This window comes from Antechinus flavipes, chromosome 1 (assembly GCF_016432865.1).
Source record: "Antechinus flavipes isolate AdamAnt ecotype Samford, QLD, Australia chromosome 1, AdamAnt_v2, whole genome shotgun sequence".
NCBI lineage: Eukaryota > Metazoa > Chordata > Mammalia > Dasyuromorphia > Dasyuridae > Antechinus > Antechinus flavipes.
Window position 1 is genome coordinate 74,013,312 of NC_067398.1, and position 20,661 is coordinate 74,033,972.

The window sequence follows — 20,661 nt, forward strand, 5'->3', positions numbered from 1 at the left end:
AAAGAAATGAGGCATTCACCTTTTCTACCAGATATGAGAATTGAAGAAAAAGATGTAAGTTATAAGAAGCACATTTAGGACTGATTATAAAGAAAACTTTCAAATAAGTAGAGTCATTGAAAAAGAGGATAACCTTTTTGGGATACAGTACAGGATTGTTTTGTATGGATCAGATTAGTGGATCATTGATGTCTTTCTCAATGCTTTAATTCTATGAAAACTTAGTATTCCTTAAACTATCAACTTATCTTTCCCTGGAGCAATTTCTTTTTTATTGTATTATTTTATTGAATTTATTGAGTTACCTAATTAGTAGGATTGACTTTTCTAAATTGGTGCCAACAATATGAACTCTTGGATTAATTAATATTACTATTCTGTGTACATAGTAGATACTTACTAAATATTTACTAGACTAAATTAAATTGGACCTTAAGTCACAAATTCATAAAAACAGTCATTAGGAAAATTACCTATCCATATGAAACCATTGAGCATTTCACTCATATATTATTCTGCCCATAAGAAAAACATGAATATGAATATAGACATTTTAAAAAGTCTTAATTGTTAAATAATAATAATTTCTGTAAAGTTCAAACATCTTACCAATATCCACAAAGATGCTCAAGACATCCATCTGAAGACTATATGAAGGGGCTTGCAGATTGCCCAAATAAAAGAGTACTTTTTATGAGTCAACATTCCTTTATCTTTTTTATCTGTTTACCTAAATAAAGCTTTTTTAGGGAAATAAAAGGGGGATGAAACATTGAAAAATGCCAGGAGTAGGAGAGGTGTTACACCCAAGACCGTCTTGAGTTATATATATAAAGGTGATAATACTACCTCAGTTTCACATGTGTTTAGAAGATTTGGGTAAAAATGAATTTGCAAAAAGAAACACTATAGAATTCATAAATTACATTTTTATTAAAAGAATGATATAAATAATTAATTTCATACTTACTATTGTCATGCAGTTGTTCTGTGCTTCTTTCATATTCAGAGTCTATGTCTATTGTATCAGGAATATATGTTTTATTTTTGGAGTCTTGCAAAAGCTTCAAAAATACCTTTTAGAGACAAAAATAAGGCTATAATTATTATGGATTTGATAATAGTTTTCATTTATATATCATCATTGTAAGAATGCACTTTTATGAATTTTTCTTTTAACTTTTCCTTTCAATTCCTGGAATTTATGGACTAAATTATTCCTAGGAGGACTTCCAAACATATATCATAATATATTTATTCATTCATTAACAAATGTGTATTAGGCATATGCTCTATACAAGATACTTTTCTAGGCAGAACAATTGTTAAAGCTTGATTTCTTTCCTTAATAATAATCTTCATAAAAATGAGAGGGAAAACAGCTATCTACATAAATAACTACAATACAAAACAATAAATAATAAAAACCATAAGAATAGTACATGAAAAATATGGAAAAAAGAGGGAGACATCCCTTCCAGCAAAAATGCCCAGAGAAGATGCAATAAAAGAGGTGTCTTTGAAACAGAACACTAGGGGCAACGAGGTGGCACAATGGATAGAATAGCAGTTCTGAAGTCAGGAGGACCTGAGTTCGAATTTGATCTCAGACTTAACACTTCTTAATTGTGTGATCCTGGGCAAGTCACTTAACCCCAATTGCCTCAGCAAATAAGAAAAAGAAAAAAGAAAGGTAAAATATCAGTAAGTATAGATACGAATAATTCCAAGTGGAGTGACTGAAACAAATAATCTGAAGACTCTAGCAAATAACAAGCACAATTTATCATGAAATCTTTAAGGGAAAAGAAAAAGGTCCTAAGTATCTTGAATGCTAAGTTTTTCATGAGGAAATAAGAATCTGATAACTCTTTCAAGAAACTGTGTAGGAAGTTGCTCAATGAAACAGATTAATTTAACAAGACCTCCAAAATAATCAAACATAGTAGTCTAGTGTAGATTTCCCCATTTGACAAGAATTATTGGAAAAATAGGAAAGTAGTTTGGCAGAAATTAAGTTCAGATCAATATCTTACCCTACTACATTCCATAATAAGTTACAAATAAATATATAATCTAAAAAAAACAGATTTTATATTCTTTATGAGGAAAATAATTGAAAAGAATCAGAATTATCTTGAAGAAGAGGTAATAAGAGGGAGGGAATTATTAATAAAACAAGAGATAGAGACATAAAAGAACATCAAAATTGTGAAAAAAAATCTAAAACAATTAATGAATAAAAATTTATTAATATAAGAAGGAAAGATAATGATAAGGCAAAAATATATTCACTAAAATGAAAATAGGATGGGAAGAGAATAGTGATTTTATTGGGGGCCTACCAACAGTGAAATTCTCTTAACCAGAATAGATTGGGATTTTTCTTCAACAAGGTCTTCCTGCCTGTAAGGTAAGCTTTCTATGTACTACAGTCAATGCCACTCTCACAGTAAACAAATCTATTGAAGGTCTAATATCCAAGAACTATAGAGAGTCAACATAAGAACATGTTATCCAAAAATACTTAATGAGAAGTAGTGGAAAATGTGATATAGTAACTTATTTTGTTAGACTTGACCAATATGTTGCTTTTCTTATTACTTTTACTTAATGTTACACCTATCATTTGTGGCTTATAGTAATAATGAAGTTTATGGTGATAATGAAAATATTTGTTGGCATTCAATCATTTCAGTTAAGTTTGACTTTTTATCCATATTTAGAGTTTTCTTGGCAAAACAATTGGAGTGGATTTCAGAAATTCACCTCGCAGAAATAGGCTTTTTCGAACTGCTAGTGTTAAGTAATAGTTACCCATGTTCACAATCTAGGAGTTATCTTTGACTCTTTTCCTCACCTCCAAAATCCAGTCTTTCAGAAATCTCTCTAGTTCATACCCCTCTCTTGACTCCCACTGTGAGCACCCTAATTCAGGTCTTCACCATTTCTTGTCTCGATAATTGCAATAGTCTCCAATTGTTTTCCTCTCTCCAATCTCACTCTTTTCTAAACCATGACCCACAAATTGTGGGTAACTAACAAATTGTTATTTCTAAAGCACAAATCTGCCTATTTCATTTCTGTCCTCAAGAAACTTCATTTGTTCTTATTTCTTCTAGAATAAATAAAAACTCCTTTTTATGTATTTAAATTACTTCATAATCTGATTTTATAATCTATTTTTCCAGACTAACTTCAAACTATTTCCCCCTCATAAACTTCATATTTCTGTTAAAGTGGATTTTTTCCTGTTATACTCACAGTATATTCTGCACTTCTCCAGGTTTGAATTAGTTATGGGACACATCATATACAATATTAATAATGTCTTTCTTGAAAGATATTTTATTTAAAATGCTATCAATGTAAAACATTCTATCAGCAAAATGTTTTACTGATGAAAGGAAGATGCCCTAAATATCTACTCATATATTCTTTAAAATTTGAAATAAGTGACTATCATTCTTTTAACCAGTATTCATGCTTTAAGGAGATATATATAAAATGTTTCTGTTAAATAACTGACTTGAGATAGAAAGTTTAAACCCTGTTTTATTGAGGCAGAGACAGGAAGGAAATTCAGTGCATTCCAGAAGCTCATATAACCAAATGATTTTATGAAGTTTTTTTATTCTAAATATGAAAAATAACCTGACAAACTAAAATAAGAAGATATACTTAACAAATACAATAATGCAATTGTTATGAGAAAATGAAGTTAACAATAGTATTTTTTTGAACAATATATACATGATGCCAGATTATTGAAGATGGCAATAATACATCATTCTCAGAATATATCTTTCTGTACCTCAATTTTTACATCTGTAAAATGTGGAAAAATAATAATACTTTTCACAGAGCTATTAGGAAAATTAAATGAAATCACATAAATGTTAGTGACTATTATTATTGCCCATTTAAATGTGTACTTAATTCACTTCTAATTAATATAGGTAATTTTTATATTGACTTTTTCTTTAAAGTGACTAGAAACCTGTAAGATAAGGAATGAAGGGGGTTGGGTTTTTTTGTTTTGTTATTGTTGTTGCTATAATTTTGTGGTTTGGTTTGGTTTGATTATTAAAGAACCAAAAATAAAATAACAAATTAGGAAATCCCAGATACTCTTTTCACTGTGATATTTTATAGATTTGACATTCATGTAATTTTACATTTTTGTTGCTATATCTCACAAAATCTGAAATCAATAGATATTATTTTGCCATATGCAGCCTTTTAATCTTTGTTGGGGGGCTTAGACATTTTTAAAAACTTCAAATCTCAAACATGTGAATTCAATGTCATCTAAATATTGATTGTGCCATTAATCATTCAGACTTCTGACTGTACCTATCTTGATTTCTCTTTTATAAAAGAGCATTGTCAAGTACCATAGACCCTCTGACCTGGCCTACAGTTAAAATGTCAAGTTGATGAACTGTGTCCTAGAGATTTTCAAGACAAGGTGCCCTTCCATTTAGAAATGAAAAAAAGAAAAACCTGAAGGTAACCAATATTCATATAAAATATACTCTTAAGCCAATTCTCAATACAACCTTGAAAAATTCAACTCATATTATATAATCTACATTATTATGGTCAATTTTATCTTTGTCTAAATAGCAAATCTAAAGAGGAAAAGAGATAAGCTACATGATATAGTAAGAAAAGTACTATATTGTTGATACTGACATTTTGAGTCCTGTTCCAGTTTTGCTACTAACTAGCTATCACCACATCTTAGCAAATCACTTCTCTTTGAATCTCAGTAATCCCTTTGGTGAATTCTAACTGGCTTTAAAATTATGTGAGATTTTCTTTAAAAGATGATGGATCTCACCTATGGCAGTATTTCCTATAATGATATAGATCGCAACCCATGTAAGACTTTTTATCCTGTCCTGTTTTTGTCAATGTTCTCCATATAAGATCCACCCAATATACTGGAGGCCTTCCTTTAAATCAAGGGTCATTTACTTGATTGATGTCAGTGAACTTAATTTTTTTAAATACACATACACACACATACACACATATGTATATCTGTATGTATGTGTGTATGTATGTATTAATAACCTTATGTCAATATAATTATTTTATTTGCAATTCCATATGTTTTATTCATGTAAAACATTATTCTGGGAAGAAGTCCATACACTCTGCTAGTCTATGACAAAAAGAGTTTATGAATCTTTGCTCTAATTTTTTTTTAATATTTCAAGGTCAATTTCTTAATTATTAAGAAATAGACCAACTTATAATTATTCTCATTCCTTTCTTTTATTATTTTTTAAGTCTAACACTTTTTCAGGTCTTACAGCTATGTTACCTTTTATGTCATTTCTCCTGTACAATTCTTTACTGATAAGATTGTACGGCTATTCATGTCCATCCTTAACTTTACATTATTCTTTGGCAATATGAATCTTGGATTTTTTGAGACTATGATACCCCATGATCCACTCATGTAATATCCCTGCAAGAACTATATGATTTATGAAACTTAGTTTTAATTTCAAAAAGTTTGTATTCATTTAAAAAAACACACGCACAAAATTTCCCAAATTGAAACCCACTACATTATCTTCTTCCTTATTTCCAATTGTAGCATATACTTATGATTTATACAGTGATATATCAGCTTTACAGATAGTTCATACAATCAGATATCAACATCTGGACAGTAAACATTCTTCATCTATTTGATTTTCAATAGACAAGCAATCTGTATAATTCATTAGACGTATTAGACACATATAAATGTAGTCTGAATCACATTATAATAAGGTCCATCTTTCCTTGTTCCCCTTACCACAGAAAGCAAACCTTCTTTCATGAAGATACTTTTCTCTTAGATTACATCTTTGGGGCAAGCACATTTCATTTGATCCACAATCATGTCTTCTCCCAATAGTCACACATCAACACTACCATGGTAGTCTGTTATTATGTTTAAAGAGTCCCATTTAGACCAGCTTCAGTTGAGTAAAAATGCCCAAACTATGATTTGCAGCTGCAGGAGCAGTGAAGTTAATTGTCAAATCCTCCAAACCCAACTGTAAAGTCGTCAGGAATAATGCAGATGAACATAGAAGAAAGCACGTACTGCAATAACAACTATGTTAACCTTAGATCAATAGAAAAGCTCAAGAAAAAAAAATCAATACCTGTTTGAAAAGACAAAATTGGTCTAGATAGACATTTTGCAGGCTTTTACAAACAATGGAAAGTTTTTGAAAGCTCTGCCTTGGTCCTCAAAAATGCTTATTCAAACTGAACTTGTGCTATTGTTTTGATGACAGTTACCTCTCATTTCTGATTAATTTGAAGATGCCTAGAGACTAACCATGTGCTGATGCTTTAAAAACTAAGACTTCCATGTTAGCAGATACTGAGTATCAAAATCAAGTATATAATCACTTTTAAAAGGCTACTGTGAGTATAATAGTGTACTGAGCATAATAATGTGGTAAGTTTTAAGGAGTTGCACTTTTGAATAAGATCTCAGTTCTGAATTTAAGGAACCTAAATTAAGGAATTTAAGGAAAAGAACTATTTCAGTAATTGAAAGTTGTGTGATTCAAAGAAGAGGTGAGTGACAAGAATAAAGGCTCAGAGGTAAAAGTGTAGAGGATAAACAAGATCAGAGGAAGGAAAAGTGAATCTTATTTGTCCAAAATGTCTAGTAAATGAGAGAAAATGCAAAGGAAGACTGAAATCAGATTATGAAAAACTGTGAATGCAAGTCTATGAAGTTTGAAGAGAGTTTAGGTGAGGAATCTTTGAAGGTTGTTGAGCAGTTACGTGTCACTTCCATCATAAATACTTCTTCACAATTGGAAGTGATATCTCCCTTCCCAAATTTCTCATAGCATGTCTAGGATTCTCTTATTTGGCTGCCTGGGATACATTTCAGTTCTTTGTGAACATGGCTTCCTTCTATTTTTAGATTGTAACTTCTTCAGAGGCAGAGTGTCCATTTTGGATTACCATACATAATATACTATGTGCCAAATAAACGTTTATGGATTTGTGGAAATATCACCTTTATTCCACATATATATTCACATATATATATATATACATATATCATATGTATACTTACATGTCTATATACACATACATTTATATCTACTCATATATCCTGTTATATGACATATATCCCAACATATGCATATGTACATGCTTAAACATATAGATTAATATTGAGGTATATGCATGCATATACATATAAAATGTTGCAAGATGTTTGAAAATTATTAAATGATGTGTGCTAGTTGAAAAGATAACCAAAGATGTTCAGTTCCTATTGGTAACCAATTTAAAATGAACTTTCTGGTTGAAAATGTTTCAAGTTAAACTTTTTTCCTTATTTCTGTAAGTTAATCAAGGCTTGAATTTTTCAGTTCTATAATTCAGATACTGTTGAAGATTAAGTTTTGTTCCATTGGATATAAATGGAAGAAGCAATGAAGAAATTGAAGAGATATCTTTACCTAAAGAAGAAAACTCTGAGAAACAAGAAAAGGGCAAAGGGATTCTCTTCTTAGAACTGCTCACATACAGAAAAGGTTCCATGGATTAGCTAACATAATGGATTGTCCTCAATTAATATTGAACTTCTCCGTGTCTTATTCTGAATAAGGGACTATTCTATGATCCAATGAGTGCTCTGTTACTAGAAGGGTACAGAAGAAGCTGGTAGAAACAATTTTTGGGGATGCTAGATAGGGAATCCATGCTTCTAGTAGAGATTTGCCTAAATGGCATTTAAGATTACATACAGTTTTGAAAGTCTACAATTAAATGGAAATCCAAGCAACAATTGTTTACAGAGGAATAATAAAATGTTAGAGCTAGAAGTAAAGTCCAAGAATGAAGGCTGGAATTAATGAATCATAAGATCTGGTTTCAAGTGTCATTTCCAATATTTTCTAGTTGTATGAATCTGAATGACCAAGTGAATATCTCTAAGCATAAATGTCTTTATCTCAAAAATGATAATATGTAATTTATACATACAAGTAACATAAAGGAGGGATAAAGAACTAGCTTTGAAGCCAGAAAGTCCTGAATTCAAATTCTGCCTTTTATTCATACTGGCTTTGTGAATCATTTAATTCCTCCATTCTCCATTCAACTCCCTAAGACTATAAATTGCTGGCAGGGTAGCAATCTGAGTTGCTAAAGGGAATTTCCTCATCTACAGGTGTTCTATATCAATGAAATCACATATCTAGTGCATATTTTTAATATTTACTTACTTCAAAGGATTTTGATGAAGAAAGCATGATATGAGTATAGATATAGAAATGATCCAGATTATAGAAATAAGTTATATAGCATTAATATACTTTTGCTCATACTATCTCAAATGATTCTCAGAATAACCATGTGAGGTAGGTATTCAGGTTTCAACCCTATCTTATATCTGGGGATGTGGAAAAATTGACATAGTAATTCATTCTTGGTAGAACTGTGAACTGATCCAACTATTTTGGAGAGCAATTTGTAATTATGCCCAGAGTTATTAAACTTTTGATATGCCTTTTGACCCAGCAATACTGCTATTAGATCTGTTTCCCAAGATAATTAAGGGGAAAGGAAAAGAATCTATATGTCCAAAAATATTTCAAGCAACTCTTTTTGTGGTGGCAAAGAACTGGAAATTGCTGAAATGCCCATGAATTGGAGAATGGTAGAAAAAGTTGTAATATGTGATGGTGATAGAATACTATTATGCTGCACTGATTTATTTTAGAAAAATATGGATAAACTTATATGACATAATAAAAAAAGATATGAGCAGTATCTAGAAAACATTATATTCAGTAATAGCAATATTGTTTTAAGCACATCTTTGAGTAACTAATATCCTAATTAACTACAAATGAACTATGAAAGAAGATTCTATCTACATCCAAAGAAAGAAATGATAAATAGAAGTATGTATGGAATAATTTAAGAGACAGAGAGAGAGATTTGTGTTTAATGTTAGTCATCTCAAGGAGGAGGGGAAAAAAGGAAAAAAGAAATTTACATAAAATTACTCTATATTTAATAGGAATAACAAGCAATTCATAATAAATGTACAGTTTCATGTACTATCAAATTTTATCCATTATACTATGTTATGGGGAAAAAGAGGCTAAATGACTTGCCTAAATTCAGCCAGCTAGAAAATGTTATAGTCAGGTTTCTTTTGACTCCATGCCCAGGTATCTCCTTACTACATCAAGCTGACTTCATTAAAGCACTATATAAATGTGAGTTAGTAGAATTTTATACCAAGACCCAGGTACTTATGAAATCATTTTAGGAAGAGAACTAAGTCTAAGTCTCAGGTTTAAGACTCATAGATCAATAAAATACCACAGATTTAAGTATGAAAGGGCCATTGGAGGTCAATTCATTCAATTCTTTCCTTTTATAGAAGAGGAAAGAGTGAGAAAGGAAGATATTTGTCCAAGTTTAAACAAATAGTCATTCTTTCTCCCAGGACTGGAATTCAATCCCTCTGACCCTAATTCCTTAACTCTTTCCACTGTACCCCTGCCTCTTTTGACATATATTTAGTTTTTTAACAATATGACTTTGGATAAATTATTTCATTTCTTTGGATCTAATTTTCTCTATCTATAAAATGAAGAACTTATGTTTGACATCTTCTGAAAACATCTTTGAAGAGTTTTAGATATAGAAAAAAACTTGCAAGTTATCTATCACCACATACTGAGAGAAATAACTAATATGCTTAATGTTAGAATAAAAAACTATATGTCACTAATTATGGGTTCTACTGATGGGGCTGGATTTAAATCCAAAACAATAAATTTTAAGGTGGATAGCTGAAAAATCTTTCATTTATATTTCTGGAAAAATCTACAGGATAGGCGTAATATAAGGGTGAGGGTTAAAGAGCCATTTCTATGCAATTGCCTCTGTGTTTTATGGACAGGAAGTTCAGGATGAGTTAAAAGTTTTATGTGGCAACCAAAAAAGTTAAGACTGCTTTAAAAAAAAAATCATGGCCTAGGGGTTACTGATGATGATAAAAGTGAAAAAAGGCAGATAGCACAAAGAGAAGGTTGCTGAGGCTGCTCAATACAGATTATAAGATCTTTGTGGGAATTCTGTTACCAAGTAGGCAGATATAAGAGGCATAAAATGTGCCATAAAGGAGTAGAAAATTGCTGACTGTCTGGTCACATTAAAAGAAATCACTGAGCAAGCAAAAGGTAGAATCTAGGAAGGCTATATTCTAGTAAGCCTAGACTGGGAAGAAACCTTTTCCTGAACTAGCCATGAATTCCTATCCAATACTACATGAAATTACAGTTTCAGACAAATTGATTAAATGTCTGAAGACACTATACAAATGTCACTAGCATTTCTCTATTAAATGGGTGAGTTAGACAAGAAATAAAAGTTGCCAAAGAAATAAGGCAAGACTTTCTATGCAATATTTTGCCGATTTCTTTTGATATTACTTAATACTTTAAAAGGCAAGCCCAAAAGGCTCATGGAATTTAACTTTCAGGCAACTGATGAAAGAATGTTGGTCCCATGGTTTGTGGGTCCATGGAGTAAGTGATCTTTTTTTCCTAATAATATGATTTTCCTCCAGCTAATTTTAGCTATTCATTCAACAATCTGTTCTCTGCCAGGGGAGTGTGAGTATTTGAAATATATAAAGAAAATGGGGGAGTGTAACATAAGTGCTAATGATTGTTTACTTGTGAGAAATAGCAAAATATATCCAGTGAATGGATAATAAGAAAAAGAGGTGGGCCAGCCATGAATTGAAAGTGAATGATTATAGAGAAATGTTAAATTGGAAAAATATTCAGAGAGAAAATTGAATTTATGAGAGAACTTGAATAAGAATCATGAATATGAACAAAGATTAAAATGTATGAATAGGTTGAAATCTGCACTGCTAAATGGAATACCCACTTCAAAAAGAACACAAATTGATTAAAACATCGAAGATTATGTTTAAGAGAATGAGAGAGAGAGAGAGAGAGAGAGAGAGAGATTGATTTACATTCCCTATATACCACAACTAGTATATATACTAGTTTTCCCCTAAGGATAGGAAGAAAGAATTAGAAAATGGTAGAATAGACAGAGTGTATTTTGAATAGGTTATTGATTTTAAAGATAGAAATGAAAGATGGTATAAAGGTAATAGACAAAGGCCTGGCTTTAGAAGTATGAAGACCTGGATTTAAATTCTGCCTCTGACATATAATAGACAGCCTGATGCTTTAGTGAATAGAGTACTAGCTCTGTAGTCAGATGGATCTGAGATCAAATGCAATCTCAGATATTTGCTAGATATGTGGTCTTGCATATGCTACTTAATCTCTGACTGTCTCAGTTTCCTCATCTGTAAAAGAGAGAATAATAGTTGTCATTCCCAGAGTTCTTATAAAGATAAAATAAAATATTTGTTCAGCACTTTGTGAAATTTAAAGTACTAAATAAATGATAGCTATTGATTTTATCAGTTTTGTGATTATCGGTAAGTATCTGGACAAATCTAAATTACAGACTAATTTACAGATCCATACCAGTGAAGGGAGGTTTTTTACACAGACATTTCCATTTATCAGAACAAATCTTTCATTTAAAAAATTTGTGGGCCTTCTTCATTTTTCTTTTGTATGTTTCCTTCCATTTTAATCTTTAAATACCTTTAGGATAATTTTATTTCTTTGAATCTCAGACCAAGCTTTCTTTTAACTAGTTTAACTAAATATTAATTCTTTTTTTAATGATGTGATAGCATTCATCATCTTCAATCATCTTCTATAGTATTTTACAAATAAATCAATGAGTTGGTGTTGTCCTAAGTTGCTAGATGTGATAGCTATAGATGAAGCTATAAACACAATTATAAATGGATATATAGACATAAATTCAGAGAGAGAAAGAGAGATACAGGGTTGCTAAGTTGCACAGTGGATAAAGTGCTAGTCCAGGAGTCAGGAAGATCTGACTTCAACTCTAGCCCCAGATACTTATTAGCTGCATGACCCTAGGGAAATCACTTAGTCATATTGATCTCAGTGTCCTCACCTGAAAAAAAGGAATTGGAAAAAAGAAATGATAAACAACTATAATATCTTTATCAAGAAAACCCCAAAAGAGGTCACAAAGAATCAGAACTGATTGAAAAGTGACTAAACAATATAAATGATAGAGAAATGGATGGATGGATAGGTAGATGGATGCATGGATAAATACTTCTGTATCCCAAGTAATGATATATTATTACTGTTTCTAGGCACATCACAAAATTAATTTGGCCAGTCCCTTCATCTGCCTCTCCAAAGAGAACCTGTGGGCCATCCTTCTACTTTGCTGCATCTTTCTTCTGACTTTTTTATTTATTTATAATAAGAATTTTAATATTATATCATGCAATGCCCCAGTAATATATCCATGAAACCAAAAGGGGGCATATAGAACTGAAGACCAATAGATTCTAGTATGTTTCATAGATTGCCATGGCCAAAGAAATCATCAAGAGACGACTTATGATGATGAGCTTCTTCATACTTAGCCAGACTCATGATGGGAAACCAAATTCAAACTGTTGCTAGAATTATAACTGAAGTTTTTCTGGCATGACAGAATCTGTCAGACTCTGCACTGTACTGATACAGACTTTTAGAACTTAAGGCCAACTGTATGCTGCAATAAATTATCAAAGTAGTATTTTGTGAAAGGCTAAAACTATAATTAGCATAAAAATTACATGAGAAGTCAATAATAGGAATTTGTGAAAAAGTATAAATGTCAGCAAATATTTAATCCTGAGGACTAGGCATGCAAATTGATAGGAAGAAAATAGGAAATAAAATTCATTTGCAAAGAAAATGTATAAGGAAAGAAATGGGCATTTGCAAATTAGGGTTGTTTGGGGGTTTTGGTTTTTTGTTCTTTTTTTTGGAAAAAGTGAACCAATGTGTGAAAATGAAATAATGTAAATATATACTTCAGGACTATTTTTTTAGGTTCTCCTGGATATTGCATTCAGATCCTTCCTGTGGCTTTCTATTTATTAGCTTCATAATCATAAACAAATCAAGTAAACCTCCCTGGTTCTCAGTTTCCTCATTTTAAAGATGAAGAAAATAATAACAGCATTACCCACATCACTGATTTGATGTTAGGAAAGTGTTTTATATAGAGAGTGTCCAAAAAGTCTTAGAATAATTTTAAGCTATAAAAGCTGAAGTTGTTGAAATTTCAAAAGCATAAATACTACATATTTACAAAATTTTTAAACTATTATTTTTAAAGAAATATTAATATTTCTTATTAAAATTCAGTGTTATATGTCACTCTAGTTGATGTTTTTTAACTTTGTAAAAACTTTAATCAGCTGCTGCTCAGTGACTAAAAGGATTGAATTTGTAATCCTAGCTTTAAGAGCATCAAAGAATGAGGTTCTGATGCATGCACAATAGTTTTGACATAACCTCTTCTCTAATGGAAATAGAGCAGGTAATTATGGTCACCACTGAAAGAACCTTCTCAACCTAACCACTAGTATGAAAAAGTTTCATCCTGAAATTGTCAAACATGTAATGTATAATGACAAGGTGCCCTATTTTGCTAACATTAAAATTTTTTTTTATTTTTCAAAATTCACAAAATAAGCATAAAAGAAATATAAATAATTAAATTTTAATTGATTTTTGTAAACATGTAGCATTAATCATTCTGAAGTTGTTAAAACCTCACTAAAACTTTTGGGACTTGTATAAATTATATTTATGTTAAAATATAAATGTTTTTAAGTTTTAAGTACAAGATATTTTTTAACTAATAAAACATCTATATTTATACAAGACAACTGTTTTTGATGGAAACAATTCAACAACCTGGAAATCCAGGGGCTCCATCTCTGAGAGTCTTCAAGAAGAAAATATAGATATTTATCTAAAGTGATAGAAGCCTTCACTTGCCTGAAGACAAAACAGTAGATCTCTTGAGGACTTTTTCACTTCTGTGATTTCAAAATTAATAAGAATAAACACCTGGTAATAAAGAATTGTTTTATAATATATAATTATGATTCCTTTCAGAAGTTTATATAGACTTTATATAAATTATACATATATAAGTATATATGCATACTAGAGAAGGTTGTATACATATATATATATATGTATACAACCTTCTCTAGTAGATAATTTTGCAACATTTCTGATGCTAGCAGTTTCACATGGGAGCATTTGTGAATAAATAAAGCTTTACTTTTATTTTTCTCTTTTTCTTTTTTTAAGCTTCTCTTTTATTACAACTCAAAAAGCAAAGTGCCCACTAACTCTGCCCTGCATTTCTAACAGGTGCCAGGAAGTTGAAACATTTTTAGGAAATGATGCCTACCAGTGATTTCAGAAAGCCAATGATTTATGTCAACTAAGATGTATCAGATCTACAAACAGAGAGCTATTTTGGTATAATCTTCCTACTTGTTATCCACACATCAGAAACTATGACAACTAGTGTCTGACAAATCTCTATTCAAGACCAATATTTTAATGACAGTATTTGCTTCCCTTGGCAGCTGGCCCTGTAAATCCAAATTTACAGAGAATTACAAAACTGTGTTAACACATGTGCAACTAAAGGCAGAGGACTGAAGCTGGTATCCAGATTATTTCTACACTGGAATAACAAAGAACATTTGCAAAAAACACTGGGAATTTTATTCAGGCCAAGGCATTGTTTTATTTTAATATTTTCCTTGATACTGATGTGTTTTATGCATTCTGCTTTGCATTATAGTCATTTCTATACATGATTCATTTCTCTTATTAGACTGTAGGCCAGAGATTCTTATCCTTTTTAAAAAAATATATCATGGATCCTTTTGGCAGTCTAGAGAACCTCATGAACCCTTTCTCAGAATAATGTTGGGATTTTTATCATAATTTAAGCATATGCTCAATTTCAGTTAGAGGTAAGTAAAAAGAAAAATGTAAATTTCTCCATCCAAGTCCACATATTTCTTCAAAGTCCTTGTATTCCAAGTTTAATCCCTGCACTAAGCCTTGTGGAGGAAAGAAACTATCCACACTCTAAATTAATCTTATCTTTGTGGAAGATACAGTTTTGTGCATAGTTTCTTCAATTCACAACAACTCCAAAGGCAGGTACTATTACTCTTCTCATTTTATAAATGAGGAGAGTAAGGGAGACAGTCGAATGACTTGGCCAAAATCATAGAAATGTCACAGGCTAGATTTTGATCCAGGTTTTCCTGACTTCAGGTCTAGTACTCTATGCATTCATCCAACTATTTGCTTTCCACAAAGGAAAGACTATCCAGGAGGAGATGGTAATCATTATTGTCAAATGAAACAGATAGATTGAGAACAATGGTGACTGAGAAAAGATCATAAAACTTGTAAGTAAGATATTCATTGGAACTTTGGGAAAAAAGTCAAGGATAACATCAGAAATCTCACTGTAGAGGAGATGAAAAATGGAGGGAGCAATGCTAAACAGACTTTTATATAAGATGATAGCTTGAGGAAATGGTAGAATCAAATGCAAATTTTTGCTCGTTTTGTAAGGTTCTATAAGACTTGGATTTGTGCAAAAGTAATAGAGAAAGAGCTAGGTGACAGAGAGAGGGGGGGGGAGGGAGGAAATTAGAGAAAGAAAAGGGATGATTGAAGCTGTAAGCTGTTAGACTAAGCCAAAGGAGACAGAATCGAAGGCACATGTGAAACAGTGATGGCCTTGATAAAAACAAGAGATGGCAAAAGTAGACATTATTAATAATTTGAAATAGCAATTGACTAAATATTCAGAACTTCATATCACTATGTTCCCATCTCTACAAAAGTATCAGTGGAACTAATCTACACCAGATGTAACAAACATGGAGCTCTTCTGCAGCATTCCTGAGTGCAGCCTGAACCAGATTAAAATATAATTGGTATTGATAAATGATCTAAGTATATAAACAGATAATTTTCAGATAAAGTTAAAGTTTATTATACACATATAAAAAATGCTCTAAAACATTATTGATTAGAGAAATGCAAATTAAGACAACTCTGAGGTAACATATCACACCTCTCAGATTGGCTAAAAATGACAGGAAAAGATAATCATAAATGTTGGGGGAGATATGGGAAAACTGGAATGCTAATGCACTGTTGGTGGAGTTGTGAAATGATCCAGCTGGAGAGCAATGTGGCACAATACTCAAAGAGCTGTCAAATTATGTACACCGTTTCATCAGGCAGTGTCATTACTGGGCCTGTATCCAAAGAGATCATAAAAGAGACAAAAGGACCCACATGTGCAAAAATGTTTGTAGCAGTTCTTTTTGTAGTGTCAAAAAATTGGAAATTGATTGGATGCCCATTAGTTGGGGAATGGCTGAATAAGCTATGGTATATGAATGTAATGGATTATTTTTATTCTATAAGAAACAATTGGCAAGATGATTTCAAAAAACTGGAAAGACTTACAAGAATTAATGTTAATTAAAGTGAGCAGAGCCAAGAGAACATTATGTATGATAACATCAAGATTATGTGATGATCAAGTGTGATAGATCTGACTCTTCTCAGCTATGTGGTATGCAACAAGATAACTATATAAATATGTATCCATATATTGGAATTAATATATATTTTAACATAGTTAACATATATTGGACAATCTGCTATCTAGGGGAGGGACTGCAGGGAAGGAGGGAAGAATGTGGAACAGAAGGCTTTGCAAGGGTCAGTGTTGAAAAATTATCTATACATGTTTTATAAATAAGAACATTTAATTTTAAGAAAGCAATGTGGTTATTTAAGACAATTCCAAAAGACTTGAGTTGGAAAATGCCATCCACATCCATAAAGTGAACCATGGAGACTGAATGTAGATTGAAGTATATAGTGTTTTCACTTTTTTTGTTATTTTTCCCTTGTCTGATTTTTATTGTATAACATGACAAATATGGAGATATGTTTAAAAGGATAGTACATGTTTAACCTACGTCAGATTGCTTACTGTCTTAGGGAGGGAGAAGGGAAGATGAGAAAAATTTAGAACAAAAAAAGTTATAAAAATGAATGTTGGAAACTATATATGTATTTAGAAAAAATAAAATATTATTGAGCAAAAATATATTTCACCAAAAAAATAAAAATAAAGTAGAACATAGATAATGCTAATATGTTAGTTTAAGTCAAAATGCAAGGATACTTATATGCAATTTAGTGGTTTTAATTTTTATTTGAGTTTGAGACCATTGATTTACATAATTATTGAAAGCATCTTTTATAAAAGCATGATCAGAGAACAGAAAGCTTCTATGGATAACATAGTCAGAAGAAAACATCTTTAAAGCTGAGCAACTAACTGAAAGGTACAGACAACAAAAGACATCATTATTTTTCTTATTTGTTGGTTATAAAACTGCATTTGATTTTGTGGAATAAAATCCACTTATAAGAGTATACTCCACCAAGATGTTTCCCATGCATATTAAGAAGATTTCAAAGTTATAGCAAGGTAATTTTGTTTCATTACACTTTGATTAGAAATACCAAGTAAGGTAGGAAATGTATCAGACATAAGAAAGTTTTATCAGAGGATGAATCAAAAAGAGAATTTGCTATATGCCAAAAGTTAAACAATATGCAATACTATAATTATACATTTGCAAAGGAATTTGAACCTGAGGGTTCCATAAGAAGAACTGGATGTGGTCAGACACTACTAGGACAAACAAACAAAGAAAATATGGAAGGAGTGGGAAGAATGGTTTCATGAGAGCAGGGATTAGTCAAAGGACTTCTTACCACAAATATTTGCCGTGACCAAAATTAGAAACATGTGTTTACATAATAGGAGTGGTTAGATGGTGGGCAGAAGACATTTTAAAGAGATATCTGTGTTTTGGGATGATCTTTAATGGCAAATAACATGGCACCAAGATCAACCAAGTTGGGCTCAAAGCTCCCTTGGAATAGGGGATAATAGGATTGGGGCAAGGAAAGACTCAGTTACCAAGAAGAGACCACCATCACAGAAGCATAAATTGGCTGTAGAAAAGGAAGTTAGAAGTTAAAATTTCCGTCATGTTATCCACGAGAAATATAATGTTTAAATGTTTAAGGTCATACATGTAAGTAATGGACAAAAACCAATACTCAAACCTAGAACTTTGACTTCAATTCCAGAGTTATTTCCACTGAACTATACTGAATTAATTTTACATAATCTATTTTCATCTACATAGTGTTCTATGGCTTCAGGATAAAGTTCATCATGTAGCTTCAAATTAGGCTATTTAAGTCAACTTTTTGGTTCCAAAATAAAAGAATCACATTACATCCAGAAAGTAGTCAGCTCTGTTATTCATTTATCAAAAATTCACAATGGTCAGTAGAATAGAGATCCATCAATTTTGAATTACTACTAGTTTGAAAGAAAACATTTCTTCCTTCTGGTATTAATTCAACATCATTCGCTCAGTGCTTGAATTTTACAGAGTCACCAGATGTATAGATCTCAGAATTATAGCCCTTCCTCACTTTGTTATATAAAGCACTGGGTTTTCAGTTAGAAGCCACAGGGTCACATGCTATCTTTGCCACTTCCTATTTGTAGTCAAACTAGTCAGCCTTTCTAGCTTCATTTTCTTTATGTGCATATGAAAGCTGGGCTATATGAAACTCAACCAAGGCTATACACATTTTCAACCTCTAAGTGCTATTTAAATGCATGTCATTACTATTTATATTTTTTTAAAAATAGATATCACAGCATGACTTTAGACTCCAAAGAAATGTTTCTAAAGCCTTCATCCAAAAGCTGATCATGCAATATTCCTAGGGTTTTCAAATGATGCAATGTAAAATTCTTTTTAAAAGATTTGATTCTGCAAGATTCCTATCCCCCTTCTGCAGCTGCTGTTAGCAGTGCAGATATATGATTGAAATATTGCTACCTCAGGTAATCAAGCTTATCAGTATTAAATCACTGATACCATTGTTTCAGTTAGAGATCACAGAATGATTTACTGATAAGATAGGAATTTACTGAGATTGAATGAAAAATTCTCTGAATAAAAGAACAATATTATCTAATAATATTTTGAGCTCATAATTTTTTTTGATGCAAAAATACAATATGGATCAGAAATTTAAAATAAATACAGGTAGTTAATATTTTCTCTTATATTGTCTCTTTCTTTCTCCATGCAAAATTCATTTTGTTGCACACAAGGCAGAAGAAATGCCTGACTATAAAAGTACAAATCATGATGGGAAAAGAGATCTCAAATTTGGACTTGTCAGAGATGTCCTAAGGGGTTGCAAAGATAATAAAAACAAGAAATGTCAAATACCTCTTCTAAGGTGGTATCTGAAATTCCATAGCCACTTAGATGCAGTTGATGGAGATTTTGATCCAGAGCCTGAAAGAGCCCTTTAAAGCAAGTTTTATCTGTATCCTTTGGAATTACATAAGTCAGTTCATTCCCACCATTTTCTTTGAGAAATGCTTTTGGAATATAGATCTGTATCAGAGATGTAACTCGATCTATGTCATTGGCATCTTGGATCTCCAGAATGAAAGGCTACAGAGGACGAGGGAAAATAACAAAGAGAAAAGATATTCATTGATTAGAGTTAGTCATTATACATTCTATCAGAACTAGAATTCACATTAAATACAATTGAAATAGCCATCTATTAACATATACATCAGCATAGTGTGTGTATTTGTATCAAAAAAAAAAAAAAAAAAACTCAGGCAAAACACCTTCTCCTCATTGCCTATTCTGATTCTTTAATTTCTTTTTCTTTTCTTATTGCTAAAGCCAGCATTTCTAGTACAATATTGAATAATAGTGGTTATAATGGGCATCCTTGTTTCACCCCTGATCTTATTGGGAATGCATCCAGATTCTCTCTATTACAAATAATGCTTGCTGATGGTTTTAAATAGATGCTGCTTATCATTTTTAAGAAAAACTCCCTTTATTCCTATGCTCTTTAGTGTTCTTAATAGGAATGGTTCTATATTTTATCAAATGCTTTTCTGCATTTATTGAGATTATCATATGATTTCTGTTTGCTTTGTTATTGATATGATCAATTAAGGTAATAGTTTTCCTGATATTGAATCAGCCCTGCATATAAGACACCTTCATAAATACATCATTTATGTCATCTCTCCCTACCTTGAAGGTCATTAAAATTCAACACCAATATCTGTACAGGACAAAAAAATCTACAAGTGCCTATAGTTAACGACACTTTTTTAATTTACTACTTTATTATTGCTACTAAATTCTGAGTATCTAAAACCTGTTTGGCCTTTAATATAAAAAAATAAAACCAGAGTTTCTGTTTTAGTTGATTGGAACCCTGAATTAAACGCTTTAACATTGATTTGCTTTTCTATATCCCTTACCTAGATACAAACACAGCATTAATCAAAAAAGACAATGGATGGAGAAACAAAAATCATCCCCATTATAGTGGAGTGAAAGGAGAAATTAAAAGCCCATGGCCTACTAATTATAAGTCATTAATGTTACCTTCATCTTCTTACTTTCATTAACTTGCAGGTTTTATGAATGATTGTCTATCACTTCGGTTCCTATTATTT

General features: G+C 31.4%; 1 protein-coding gene across 1 annotated transcript in view; it reads right to left on the reverse strand.

The window, feature by feature from the left end:
- ABCA13 (ATP binding cassette subfamily A member 13) overlaps positions 1-20,661 on the reverse strand; it is a 551,934-nt gene that overhangs the window by 278,572 nt on the left and 252,701 nt on the right. The window contains exons 41-42 of the mRNA XM_051984384.1: positions 19,394-19,624; positions 971-1,076 (exon numbers count right to left, since the gene is read on the reverse strand). Coding sequence (XP_051840344.1) covers positions 971-1,076; positions 19,394-19,624 — 337 coding nt within the window. The remainder of the gene's footprint in view (positions 1-970; positions 1,077-19,393; positions 19,625-20,661) is intronic.